The sequence below is a fragment of the Nelumbo nucifera genome, chromosome 5 (assembly GCF_055504915.1).
Source record: "Nelumbo nucifera cultivar China Antique chromosome 5, China Antique-T2T, whole genome shotgun sequence".
Lineage (NCBI taxonomy): Eukaryota > Viridiplantae > Streptophyta > Magnoliopsida > Proteales > Nelumbonaceae > Nelumbo > Nelumbo nucifera.
In genome coordinates, this window is record NC_142653.1 from 6,687,129 (window position 1) to 6,702,332 (window position 15,204).

Here is a 15,204-nt window from a genome sequence, read left to right on the forward strand (position 1 = left end):
CAAGCCAGGTTTTGAACCCATGATGATGGTTCAAGTAGGTCAGGCTAGACTTTAACTTAAAACCTAGGTTCAAGCCTGGACTCTTCTAGGCCAGGTTGAAAATGATAAACCCCAATAGCTTTACTTAATCAACCTTCTATTAGGATTAGGAACCTTTTTGTATTTCTGTTTGGGAATCATTATGTGACATTGTGACCTTTTAAAAGTTCAAACAAGTAAAATATGTGAAAGGGTATGGGTTTAGGGTTTTTAATTTCAAAAGCACCCCTAGTGATTCTCATGTTGATTTTCTAGGAAACGCCCCCCACCCCAACAAATTATGAGTTGGTTTGGAGAAGATGTGGAGTATACATGATCAAGGCTCAAAATTTTGATACACTACACCTTGTATCAGATATATCATATTGCATCAAGAGGTTGGTAATATGTATTTTTTAAGGCTTTTCCAAAAATTATCATTTTTAGATGTTAAATAAAAATAAACACCAGTTCTTTGATAAAATTTGAAAGTGAAAAATAAGAAGTAAAAATAGATTTTGATACTGTCAACAGTTCAAAATACTGGATATACATGTTCATGTGTATCGATACTTTGAACCTGGTACATGATGTAAAAACTATTAGGGGTATTTTTGAAAAAAAACCCTAGATTGAGATTCTTGCCCTTTCACATTTTCCACTGTTTAAAGAGGTTACATGTCCATTTATATATGAAAAAATGGAAATACAAATGGTTCATGGTGAAAGATCAATCAAATAAAATGATTACAACATATAGGGGTATTTTAGTAAAATGGAAGCTAGAGAATAGGTCTTAATAAATACATGAAATTACAGAGGGCATATAAAGTAAATGACTCTATTAGTTGGTGGTTACCACAATACCACCCCTCTCTTTCTCTCCTTTTTCTTTCTCTTTATCTCTTACACTACTATCAACATTATCATGTTATTTATAAAATGTGCACGCTTGGAATGTAGATTTGGATCTTGGTGTGCCCTCAGTTATTCTTGAGGGTGATTCTCACACAATTATTTCGAGTTTGTTGGAAGCTGGTTTCATCCCTTTCATGGCGAATCAGAACTACTGTTGAGGATTGCAAACTCATTATGTCAAGGATCCCTCACTGATCGGTTTATTGAGTCTCGTACTTGTAACAAGGCAGTTCATAAGTTGGCCAAACATGCTCTTACTATTTCCCATTTATTTGCACATTTGTTATTCTCCTCCTTTTATTTTTATTGATTGAAACTTTGACATAAGATTGTAATTCCGAGCAGATTTCTTAATGAATTCGGGCTCTAATACATTGCTGTGTGAAATCGAGATCAAGGTTCAAAAAATCGGCTTGTATCAGTTAATACGTATCGTATCGGGAGTACCCTGATATGCCCCTATAGAGAGTGTATCAAGGTTTTGATCGATTCAAGGGGTGGAGGAGCTTTAAACCGGCCCCGTGGACCAGATTTGAAAAAGAAAAAAAAAAAGAAAAGTACCAATACTCCCCTACCGATATATTGGATGATCGATATTTAAAACCTTGATTGAGATCTTTGACCAATAAAGCACATTCTAACCCTCTACCAACTTGATCTAACACCGCATACCTTACCATGAGATTGAGACCCACCATAAAAGTGAGACCCGACATGTAAGAGATGTGCTGTGTGAGATCATATTGATAGAGGGTTGGAACGTGTTTTATTGGCAAATGATCCGGACTCCTGCTGTGTGGCCTTTCGCGGTTTTGCTTTCCAAAATACTCTCTACTCTCTCTATCTTGCCATCTGTGAGGTATCAGATGATCTTATAGCCTTAATTAATAATATCAGTGCGTTGCACACGATCAATCAAAGGTGATTAGATTTAGACCTCATCCTCTGGCTGAAGAAGTGAGATCGCTTAATTTTATGCAGTAGAGTATCCACCATCCACGATCTGTGGTGCCTTTGCATGGCCTACATTTCTTGGACCTTTTGGAGTAGCAATCAATTCTATTTTCGTCCACAGTGTCAATGTTTAGAGTTTAGAGGATACCGTGTTTGTAACCATATCCCTATGCTTAGCTGGATATTACGGAGGGTGATCATTTCTGGGTGTGGACCTGGATTTTCTGTCCAACCGTGGCCCTTGCATGTCGGTTGGCCCAGGCCCGGCCCCTTCTGGCCCACAAACTTCTGAATTTCATCGACTTTGGAATCTGGGTTCAAAACTTGAAATGAAGCAGCTTTTTTGGAGTCTGTCCCATTCTTATGGGATCGAAATGGATATACAGTTCGAATCCGGTCCGGTCCGGTCCGTTTCAATCCAGTTGGAGCCTGGGAGGAAAGGTCTTGTCAAATCAGGGGCCGAGTTGCCGCCTTTTTTTCATCGCGTATCTATTTTGGCTCTTCATGCTTTGAAACGCGAAGGAAGAAGCAGCAGGGACCAGGGGAAGGGGAAGGTCATCGATTCGATCCAGTGGCTACAAGAGATTTACTAGTCGAGGTTGATTGATTGATTGAATAGTTTTTTTAACTTTGATAGATGAATTGACGGGTCATGGTTTTTGGCTCCAAAGTTGGGCCCATTTCAGGATGTTGGATTTAAACGGACACTCACTACTCGATTTCGAGTCACCTGTCCACCTCAAAGTCGGATCGAACTTATCCCATTCTTCCACCATCGTAGATCTAGCATGATGTGGGCCATCCACATGTTTAAATGCCGGTTTCGGAAAAATATACTGACACTTTATAGGAGATATTTGGAATAGATAGATATTTTAGCCATATAATGTATTTCTCATGTTTTTCTTTCCCAGTAGAAATTCTTGTGATTTGAATGCATTCTGCTTTGTTTTGTTTCACTTGTTATTGCTTTGTCTTGTTTGTTTGCACCTTGCATACCAGATGAAGTGAAGAATAATGCGGGCTTTACATTTGCAAATGGAATTGCACCGCAAACAAATAGAGAGGGTTGGGGTTTTGAAAAAACTCATTATTTCTGCCTATCCTGACGTGTTATTTGAAGAAACAAACACAAATTTTAAGTACTTTAGTTATATAGGCCAATCACCAATGGATGATAAATGGGAGCCTGGATTTAAATCATTTTTTTCATGCACACCGGGTTAGATTACCTATCATGCATGAGTGTGAATACCTGTATTGAACACTACTCCTATAGATAGCCCAACCTGGTGTACATGATTTTGTCTTCGGTTCATCACATGGTTTACATAATATGAAATTGTGTAGTATTTGTTTATAGTTTCTATTTGAAACTTTGAGGGTTGATCAATACAAAATGTCAGAATGGGATAAGAATTTCATATTTGAAATAGACATGTCTTAACAGTGCATGCGTGGGAAGTTGTTTGTAGAAATGTCCGATTAACATTTCTTGCTCCAAGGGGGTTGGAATTAGCCGTTTTGGCTGAGGTAACTCTGTAACAACATATATCTCTTTACCGAAAATGTTTCAGGCAGAAACAACATGAGGCATTTTGACTGTCTTTTATTTATAAAAAGAATAAGGAAATTTATAGAAAATTCTTTTATAAAAATTCCATTTCTCATTTACTTTTCAAGATTAAATTAAAGCAATATAAGAGGGCACCTCACTGTTTTTCAACAAAGGGGGGTTGTACAATATTGTGTTGTTGTACGTCGTAGAGGTATGGTGTTACTGAATCTACTGGGTCCTATCATGGTCTGGTTCGAATCATATATTTTGAATCAAACCACGTCCTATGAATGAATGCAACAGTCAAATGTAAATGTATACAAGGGAAGAATTTAAGGCTCTATTTGGAAAAAAAAAATGCAAATGTAGATTTTTTTTAAACATGCAAAATACAGAAATGGTTGTTACAATACAAATATATTTGTATTATTAACAAATAATATTTAATTGTGATTTGGTATAAACACGAATCCCTAGATTAGAAATCACCTTTTTTTTTATTGAATAACTTGAGTGCAAATATTTGTGTCCGTATTTTGGATGCAAACTTTATTTCTCATTTGAATGGAGACATCAGACATCTTTTGGAATACATAGATAACCAGAATGTGTATTATATACACTGAATCCGCATTTACACTCTTCGGAAAATACAGCCTAGTGTGAAATACTTCTTTTAATGTTCCTCATATGCGTTGCATTCATCACATGGCCAGCTATGTATCGTAATTAAACCTGTTCCTATAGGCTGGGCTCGAGTTTGACTTTTGTCAAAATTTAAATACGCCTGACCCAAAACCCGACCCATGAACATGTTTAATTGTTACTATCCGACCCGAATTCTTGAAAACTCTTGTCGCTCACCATTTCGCCAGCCAAAGCTTGTGTAAACGGGGAGTCGGTTGAGTCTCGTACGCTGGCCGGATCTGCTAACTAGACGACGCTAGCCACAAAACATTCAACATGATTTTTGGCCAGCTACAGCAAACATTTTTGCTTGTATAAATGTGGATGTGATTATTGATGACTTGTGAGGTTGTAATTGAGATGTGTCGTTGGAAGCTAAGTGTGTAGCAGATGCAAACTTGATTCACCTCCTCCATCGTCGTTTTGCTGGTTACTCCTTTGCTTTTATTTTTGTAATGATATCTTCATCCTATACAACGAATATAAAAAAATTAAGAATTATTCTTTATTGTAGTTGGAATTAATTCCTGGGAGTTGGAGCAACACATTTTGGTGCGTGAAAATATTCAACCAGCTATTTCGTTTTGTAGTGTTTGTTCCTTTAAGAAGGTCAGCCTAATACATGTGTTTCCATCCAGAAATAAGGTTTACCTAAGTAATTCACTCTGCACTCTGCAGCAATGTTGTGGGCTCTCTGCTGAATGAAGCTGCACACCAATCAAAACAATCCACGCTGTAAATGTTTCAGTGAAACTTAAACATCACTTTATAAAAAGCATGGAGACATGGGAAAGAAGACAGATTTTGGTCTGTCCACATCAACAAGGTCTTCAGCCATGCTGAGTTCACAGAGGATAAAAAAAAAAAAATAAGAAGTTCACGTTACAGTAAGGACACTTGCCACGTCATCCTGAAGAAAATTCCAACTTTAACACAATGCTGGATATTTGTCCACCGAATGATGCGAGGGCTTATTTGGTAACCTGGGCAAAGGATTTGGAGCTGCAGTTTACCCCATCTGCTGCACTTCTTTTTTACGCTAGCTTACTGCACTGAGCAATCGCCAATCAGTGTGCGACGGGTGTTCTATTACACGTGTCTAACTGAATTCTCACTGATTGCTTGCAGTTAAAGTACCAAGTACAGAAAGAAAATGCAACTGATCCGGACTAGAATAAAGGATGCAAGAGGTATTTGTGGGCCCATTATGGGGGCCCCAGTCATATGCATGATATCGAAGATTTATGGACCATTTGGACTTCTTCTTTACTAGATGGTCACGCTAGTGGGCCTAACATGGGCTTGCTTGTCGCCATGCGTGCATTAATGGCATGTTTGGATAGTATTCGCTGAAGTCATACTTCCTTTGGTTTTTCATATATATATTTTTTCCGTTAGAAAAAAAAAAAAAAGTTCAGAACCTTCTCGAGAGCTCAACCAGAGCCTTTTCCAGATCTAACAACCTTTTATTTGGATTAGTTTTTCATTTTAATTTTTGTATTATAAAATGAAAAAAAAAGGGTCCCAACTCACTCAACAATTTTCTATGTAAAGAAGAAAACCTTGATAATTCGATCTCAGTTTTTGAATTAATGATATCGAATTTGAACCAAAATCGTGACAATAACATTAATTGGTTTTGGTTGAATAGCATTTCTCTCTGAATATATTCATCTGCAAAGGTGTATGTTTATTTAATACACTATTAAGTAGCCACATGATATTAGCTGTGATTGGGTCTGCTTTGCTTTTCATGGCATGAAACGTAGCTTAGATGGAAACAGTTGGCCAGTTGGGTGGTGCCACTGTCATGTTATACCAGTCACACACTTTGGTATACCTAAGGAACTATTATAAGTCGGGCAATTGGGGTTATATTTGGTTAAGATTCTGCTCTAAAGAAAATAATGACTTGTGAACCCAAAAAACGATTCTACATTGAAGTTAAATTTTTTTACCTCTTCCCCCTCCCCCCCCCCCCCCAAAAAAAAAATTCCAACCGTTTATTTGTTTGGAATAGGATTTCAATTCCCATTCTTGGTGGGAAGCTTTTTTAAAATTAAATCGGACAACAAACCTCTCAGGGGCATGATTCCCGAGTCAAACGGTCTGATCATTCAAATCGAACGAACGACCTATTCTAACAAAAAATTTAAAATTTAAAAACAACCAAAAACCACTGGACGGTTCGACTGTCCGGGTCAGTGGTTTGCCTATCAAATCAACGGTTTTTGGCCAAAAGACGGTTCTGGGGTAAAACGAAACCAGACAGGTGACCGGTTCCTGGTTTTTTTGGTCCGACCATCCAATCTGGTCCGATTTTGAAAAACATCCTTGGTGGAATGGGAATCAAAATATTAATAAAGAAATTCTGACAGAAAACTATCCAAATATTATTAAAATAACAATAAAAATAATAATATATTAATAATTAAATAATAATAAAATAATAAAAATATTAATAAAATAATAGTATTAATAATAACAAACAAAAATATAAGTTATTAATTAGTAATTAAATAAAACTAGTAATAATAATAATAATAATAAATATTAATAGTAAAATAATTAAATATTAAGAATTATATTAAAATAATAAAAAGTAAGGAATATTAATAAACTAATAAGAAAATAATATAATATTAGTAGATTAATAGTGAAATAATACTAAAAATACTAATAACTATCAATAAAACAGTAAATTACTAATAAACTTGTAATAAAATATTCTTAATAATGTGCTAATAAAATAATAACATAACAAAAATAATAAAGTAGTAATAAAATAAAAAATGTTTAATAAATAATATACAATTGAATTTTTTTTTGTTGATTCTAATTCCAATTCCAAATAAACGAAACAACAATTGTTGATTCCTGTCTAAACGGAATATCCAATTGCAATTCCGATTCCAATTCCAATTCCAATGCTATTGTGATCAAAAGGAATTCATTCTAGCAATTTTTCGTACACATTCCAAATCAAAAGATCCACAGAACTACAGAATTCATCAGAATTAATTCCTTGAAAGCATATGCCAAACACAGACTAGATCCCCTGCTGACAATCTACACTTGAGTTATGTTTGGTAATAAAAAAATTGGAGAGAAACATAAAATTTATGGATAGTTGTTAAGGAATTTTGAATGGAAGGCCATCCCTCAACTTTCTGTCTCTCTTATTTTTTTTATTCAATAAAACAATAAAACATGACGTTTTGGAGTTGGACTATTTCTGCATCAACAACTTGCAATTTGGACTTGGGCCTATATAAAATACCAAAAAAAGAAAAAAAAAACTTGGGACTATATAAATTTTACCAATCTTCAATTCATTACTTTAATGTTTTAAATAGCCATTGGATTGATGGTTCTTTGCTATTTAACTAAGGTTTCATTTGCTTTTCAGTAAGTTATTTATTCGGGTAAATGTAATTACTTGGGTAAGTTTTTCTTGGAAAATACTTAACTGAGTAAATGCATTTACCCATGTTATTTTATTTCCTAGGTAAATAAGGTAATGACCATTTTATCCATAAAAATCTATTATTAAAAGGGGCATTTTTGTTCCATTCATGCGTTAGCAATTTTCCCCCATAACCTACCTATACCCAGGTAAGTGATACCCAAGAAAATCAACTTTCCCTTGTCTCCACGTAAATCTGAAAAATGAACATGGAATTCTTGCTCAATAAGAACTTGGTCCCCATTGACCAACTTTCCCCCTCTCAAAATCCAAAAAAAGAACACCCCATAAGAGGGAAGCTCCGATTACTCCCATTAGATTAAAACTTAGGCCTCATTCGTTTGCAGGTAAATATGCATGGGAAAGTTGGTCAATAGGTAACTTTTTCCCATTGACCAACTTTTCTATGTTCTTTTTGTATTAAGCAATGGGCTCCACAGTAAATTTATCCTTACTTTCATGGGTAAAACTTACCCATCTTTTAGGTGGGTAAGTAATTTTCCCATATGGGAGAAAGTTTTACAAAACCTAATGGGACTGTTTTACCCATTTTAAGAGTTACTTTTGATGGGTAGAAATGTCATTTTATTATTTACCTGGGAGTCCTAAAAATCAATAGAACATGGGTAAGCTGCACTGTTACAAACGAACGGGGCCTTAAAAGTAAAAATACTTAACCCAAACATAGCCTAACAGAGAAATTGTATCTTCTATCAACCAAGGTGGTGGGATACATGGTTTTCAAAACCGGACCGGACTCAGATTGGAAAAACTAGGAATCAATTACTTGACCGGTTCCGTTTTACCCCAGAACTGTCATTTTGGCCAAAAACCATTAATTTGGTCAACAGACCACTGATCCGGGCAGTTGAGCCATTCAAACCATCCAGCGGTTTTTGCCTGTTTTTTATTTTTTAAAATTTTAAATTTTTTGTTAGAATAGGCCATCTGTTTAGTTTGAAAGGTTGGACCTTTCGACCGGGAACGGGACCCTGAACGATTTGTTGTCTGGTTCGATTTTAAAAATCCCACCAAGGTTGATGATTTTAAAAACCTAGCCGCAGGAATTGCTCAGATTGATGAATGTTGATGATTTATACACCACAATTCACAAACCATATACCGTGGATTAAAGAAAGCATAGGTACCGGTCATTTGTTGGGCCTCATCTCTGATAGGGCGTAGGCCCAAAACCATAGACTTTAAGAGACAACATTTCATAGTTATGAGCCCGCGATTTGTGTAAAATGGATCGGGCTTGAAGATAGGCTTGGGCCTTGTAAAGATATTCTTCCCAGTTCCCACCATTGGAAATATCGTTAGTGGGCTTAATGGGTTTTGCATTCGTTGGTACTAAAGGAATTGCAAACTTTTGCTATTTTGATTTTTGATCCAATGAACGGTAAATAAAACACGTGTGAGAAGAATACCGCATGTTTGCGGTGAATTTCAGTCAGCTCCCCAATCTGGCAATCCCTTTGAGGCTTTGACTGTGACTGTGAGTCTATGAAACGCGCGTCTTGAATTTTCTTACCAGTTCCCCTTCAAATTCTTCTCCAGTAAACCGACAACTCCGTTTCTCTGAATTCCTGTGTAAGAGATCTCACAACACCCAGCGACGGGGGGCGATTTCAGTCTTCAGCTGGTGGATCAACGTAGATGGAAAACCAGAAAGGGGTATGCCCACAAACATTACAGGCTTTGTGGATGGTTGAAAAATATTATTTTTTTCGATTTTAATCTTTCGAGGAAGGTGAATTTCGTTGATTTCTCTCCGTATTTACCAGAGAAACCGATTCTCACTCTCGAGAAATGGAATGCCCGGTTCCATTCTCGCTTTTCGTTAGTTGGCATTAGTCGTTCTCTTGATATGGTTCTGTTGATTCGATACATGTGAAATTGATTCTGTAATTCCCAATTGATGTGAGCTTACGTGCTACGGTTGTATCTGTTTTTGTGTTTTTCACTTTTGTATCCAATCAAATCATTATCACGCTCTTGATCTGATCGGTCTATCGGATTTCCTTCATGCTGTATCGTTTCTTTCGATTGTTTTGTTTTTACAAGAAATGTGGGCACTCTTTGGTTATTGTCACCAATACTGTTTTCTTTTTTGTTTGCTTGATCATTACCACTGAATGCTTGTTCCTGCGAGCTCAGGCTCCATATAACCCCAAACTAGAATAGCCTTGCACTGCTTGTGTATGTGTATTTATCTTGTCCCCACAATTATTTATCTAGAGGGAAATATATGATGCTTGGCATCTAAATGTTATGCAGATGATCCAATTCCTCTCAGGTAGGGGTGTCAATGGACCGATTTCGGTTTGGACGGGTAAACATTGAATTGGACCAGTCCAGACTTAATGGTCCAAAGTATTTATTGGATTGGATTGGACCTGGTCCATCCATAATGGATTTATATTGGGTTGGGTCAGATTGAACCAATATCCATTCATTAATAATGATAGAAGATAAGAATACAAGTGTCAATGGATCAGCTTTGGATTGGAACAAATCTAAATTAAAATCAATTTGAACAGATTTGACGGTCAAGACATTGAATTGGACCAGTCCAAAATGGTCCAAAGTATTCATTGGATTGGATGGGACCTGGTCCATTTGTAGTGGACTCATATTGGAGTGGATCGGATTGGACCAAATCTGGTCAAGTTGACACCCCTACTCTCAGGGAACCACCTCTTGGGTGATCCATGCCATTCTAGAAGTCTAGAGTCAAATAATGAGCTACCCCACCTAAGGTTTTCCTAATTCCATCCCATCCAAGAGAAGAAAAAGAAAATGCTAAAGTGTTGATGATTTAGTTCATACATTTGACTAGTTGAATAATCTGTATCACATCAGAAAACATGCTTAATTATGGTTCAACTGGCTACATGAAAATTTGTTATCTCAATGTCAAGAACTGTACAGCTATGATATGTTTCATCCTTCAGCGTTTATCATATTCAAGGTATCCTTTATGTCAACAGGGATCATCATAGTCGGGAATGCCAACTGATCACAATTTATGGAAAAATCATTGTAGTCCGGGATAATCCACAATGCTAGTGCAGTTTAAATCATCTTATCGATTGTTTGAGTGCTTATCACATTCATAGGAAGTCAACAAAATCTTTTGGATATTCTAGGGTTTTGCTTAGAAATTATTTACATTATCTTGAGAACCATTGAGATTAATTAAGAAAAATATCCAGGACAATTGAAATGTATAAAAATTCACTATCAAACGAAGTACTTCCAACTTGCCTTCATCTCCATATATTTTCATGGGAATTTTTAACCATCAGGAATAGGCTTGCAGTTAGTAGCAAAATAAAAAAAAAAGGAATAGGCTTACAGTTACACAAAAAAAAAAAAGTTTTAGACTGTTGAATTGAATGAAAACATAGGAACATGTTTTTAAAATCCACTTTTAATTAATAAAAAAAAGTAAATTATGAGGAACTATGAGTTTATATTTCAAGGTACTTGTTTGTTTGGTACAGTCAGGTGGCACTTCAAAGTATTTTTGTCAATATTTTGTTATTATTATGAAGAAATTATTGGCCTCAATGATCAAGTTGCCTGCAAAGAATTTAGAGTATCCCATAAATAAAAGTGTATCTTTTCAATTACTATGTAACTGGAAATGTTTGGCAATATACTTATGCCTCCATAAGTATATGAAAGAAAGGAAACAGAAAAGTATTGCTTGGTTTGAGCTATAAGTTTGTTCTTGATGGAAGTAATCTTACCTTGTTCTGTAAGTGTTGTGACAAGGGCACTCCATTTTCTGATGTTTTGGTGATCTCAAACATTTTATTGCATTTGTGTGCTACACACATGATGAAGCATTGTTTAGAGAACATAATTTATCATTATCTCTTGGTTTCAGCTATTGCTCTATTAGTTTTTCTTGGATGTACCCAGTTTTCCTTTCTTTGGATGTATCCAGTACAAATCTTACCTTGCTTTTAAGCTTTCTGACAAGGGGACTCCATTTTCTGAGTTTTTTTAAGCTTTCTTCATTCAGGCATCAGACAATAGTCATCTAACGGAACTTTCTCATAGAAGTAATTTATCGCTGTCTCTTAGTTTCAGTAATTAGTTATAAACCAAATTTGGTTTCTTTATGGTTCATCTTATTTTAAGAAACTTTCTTCAATTATTTCATATTTACATGATATCATTTTAGAAATGAATGCCTTAATAGATGAAAAGACCTGTATAAGGCATTCATTTGTTAAGGCATTCAGTGCTGGATATTGACGCATTTAGGTTCTCTTATTTGATGCTCACAGCCTCTAAATACACCACAGGACAATTGAGGTTGATTTAGTGGATAATCTGGTCACTCTATGAGAATCATAGTTTGTTCTTCATCCAAGATGAGTAATCCCCTGAATTCTGTGTACCACCTACATTGGATAAGCAGTAGGATGAGGTAGTATTTCTTTGTCTTTTATTTGTCTGTGTGTGTGCATCTTCATTTATTTTGTATCAAGGCCTCATCTATTCTGACTCTTATTTTTCCTCAGCTACTGCAATAACCCATATGGTTTTTTATGGTGAAATGGAATATTGGCTTGCATAGCCAACCACAATTAGTTAGAATAAGGTTTCACTGAGTTGAACTAGTTATTCTCAAGGATGGATGTTCCAGTAAAAGATTTGGGACCTAATAATAACAAGCTTGAGGCAGTAAAGGAAGGATGCCCCTTATTCCATTGTGATCTTTATGATTCAGAAGTGGTGCACAAAATAGCACAAATCTTCCTACCAGGATTAGCCACAGCTTGTGTTGATAACACGACTGGTGGTCTCTTCAAGGACCCTTCTCTTGTCGCTGTTGATATGAGAAAGGAAATGGTGGAATATCTTACCCAGAGAAGTGAATCATATATTGCTGAATCAATGATCCAAGAAGATTGTCCAGATATAGAATTATCTGAGCATCCTACTGATATCATTTCAGATTTCATTGATGACTTCATAAGTTCTAAAAGGAACTTGTTTACTCGTGTTTCAAGTTGGTTACTGAGTGAAAATAGGGAGGATAAGATAGATGATATTGTAGAAGAGATGGAAATAAATGGGTTTTGGTTGATGGATAGAAGGGAAGCTATTGCATGGACTCTTCTGAAGAATGTTGATTTCAAGAATACATTCTACTGTAAAATGAAATTTGACACCACTGAAGAGCTAGCTGAGCATGGCAGCAAATGCATTTTTAGGTCTGTAAGCTGCATGAATAAGGACTGTACTGCTAGTTTTTGTGCAGTACACATGGAAAAGCATGATTCAGTATGCCCTTTGAAGGTCCTTCCATGTGAACAGAAGTGCTCAGAGAATATCATAAGATGTGAGATGGATAGGCATTGCATTACTGTTTGTCCAATGAAGCTTGTCAATTGTCCTTTCTACATGGTGGGTTGTCAATGCTCAATTCCTCAATGTATGATTGGAAAACACTGCCAAGACTTCCTCTATTCTCACCTGCATTGCATTCTCCAAATAATTCATAAAGAAGCATCTGAGAAGGATCTGAAGCTTCGGGTGGAACTGCTGGAAAAGGTGGGTCTTTGTTCCTTAGCTTTCTGATTTCTTATTACTGATATGCTTAAGCTCATGCTCTTCACTAATTGTGCTTTCTGCTAACTTGTTTTCTTGCATTAGAAGTGAAGCAATCCAACAACTGTTCTCTGTTTTTTCCCCATATTGCTTGCAAGAAACAAATCTTGTTCCAAAATTTTGACTAAGTCAGAACTTATTTATCATTTTTATTCTTTTGCAGTCATCCTCCCTTGCTCAGCTGTCAGAAACTCAGGATATAAGATCTTTAATCTTCATGGTCAAGGAGCTAGAAGCAAAGGTGGACCCACCAGAACATGTTATCACCAATTGAAGTTGGTGAAGAGTGTATAGAGACTGCAAATATGCCGACAGAAGTGCTAAAAGAGGTAGAAAACTAATTTCAGCCTTCTCAAGAAGACATTGATCGCCAAGACATTGGCCGCAAATATGCGGACAGAAGTGCTAAAGGACGCAGAGAACTAATTTCAGCCTTCTCAATAAGATATTAACATGAAACCAGGGTCTGGAAATATAGATTTACCTAGGCAAAGGCTGACAAGAGATGCGAGTTCCCCTCTTTTTCATATGTTCGTGACAGTATCAAGTCTTTCTCATCAGGGTATTATTTTTAGTTTCATATGGATGGAAGATGATGTGATTATGTATCTTCTGTAGATTTTCTTGACCCTGTGGGGCGGGAACCCCATCTATCCATCTTTCATTTGTTTAAATTGATTAATTTATTGAAGTGACGTAAGGAGTATGACTTCTCATTGCTAAATTAATGCTTCTGCAATTTTTTCATCACAGAATACGAGCTTCATATTGCATCTAGTTTCAGTTGTTGAAATAAGTTATTCAGTCGCATCCTAATTTCTCAAGGACAATCATGCTCAACAATCTCTTTATCTAATCAACGGCAAATTATTGCAGAGATGCTTGAATTGCAAAATCTTCTAACAGTGCTCTCAGCTCTTTTCAGTCTAATTACCTTGTACAAAAATCAGCAAGAGGTAATTAATTGCATAATGCCCATCCACTTTAGTAGCACAATTGTGGAATGAATCTCCTTAATATTTGTCATTTTAGGAAAACAGTACATTACCTACTTGTTTATTTGTATAATAATTGATTCTCCTCATAAGTTTACCCCCAATGTAATTTCATATTCAATACATTTGTTTCTAACATTCATCTCTCTTCTACTTAGAGTTTGAACTCCACTCTTTGGTTATATCCGGTGGGTAAACATGCTTTATTGTAAATTTGCAAAACAAGTAACAGAAGATTATGACTTATGAGGCCCTCCGTTGCTTTGCCCAGAATGTGTTTAGGTTGATGGCTTTTGGGTTCTTCCTACCCTCGAAGCCCATCCCCCAACCCTTAAGAGTTAAGGCCATAACCCCCAACCCAGGTGCAGGCAAATCTCTGCTACAACCGGCAGGAGACCTTAACAGCCAGCTGATTTGCACCTTGCTTTTTCAAGTTAGAGTTTTGATTAATGCAAGGTTGAACTTGAAACATGAGATAATTGTGATATAAACGTACCCTGTTTGAGGCATCTTGAATGAGGATATGATTTAGTATGTGTTTGGTTCCGCTTATGTTTATTGAGTAAACACTGCCACATAGGTGCTCCATCAGCAAAGACCTCATTAATTTTCATCCATACTTATTGATGTTTGCTTTGCAAACATCTTCTATGCTCCTGTTTCAGGAAACTTCATTTTGGAGCTTCCTGAAATGGGTAGGCCTTTATTGGCACTTGTTGATGTAATGCCTAATGGTGCTTATGTGTCATAAACGCCCACATTAATTGTTTTTCTCGATTTTGCAGCCACATAAACCGAACCAAACACTAGAGGATTCACTAAAACTTAAAAGTGGGTTGGTCATGTAATGATGTGCATTGCTATGATTGGGTTTGTCGTGTCAAGCTATGTGTTGCTCTCCAGATCTTGTTAAAAGCTCGATCGAGAGGGCTTCTGCGTTTGATTGAACTGTGTTACTGAACCGCTTCAAAAAG

The 15,204-nt window shown here is 36.3% G+C and overlaps 1 protein-coding gene across 4 annotated transcripts; it reads left to right on the forward strand.

Annotated features, from left to right (window-relative positions):
* The first annotated feature begins 9,082 nt into the window (after window positions 1-9,082).
* On the forward strand, window positions 9,083-13,959 carry LOC104608720 (uncharacterized). 4 transcript variants are annotated; one of them, XM_010274790.3, is made up of 4 exons: window positions 9,084-9,278; window positions 11,906-12,048; window positions 12,143-13,178; window positions 13,399-13,959. In XM_010274790.3, the coding sequence occupies exons 3-4, from the start codon at window positions 12,255-12,257 to the stop codon at window positions 13,507-13,509; spliced, it is 1,035 nt and encodes a 344-aa protein (XP_010273092.1). In that variant the 5' UTR covers window positions 9,084-9,278; window positions 11,906-12,048; window positions 12,143-12,254; the 3' UTR covers window positions 13,510-13,959. The 4 variants fall into 4 exon arrangements, with proteins under 4 accessions (XP_088743650.1, XP_019055244.1, XP_010273092.1 ...); XM_010274781.3 differs by having other exon boundaries at window positions 11,924-12,048; XM_088887524.1 differs by having other exon boundaries at window positions 9,083-9,278; window positions 11,906-13,178.
* Window positions 13,960-15,204: the final 1,245 nt, after the last annotated feature.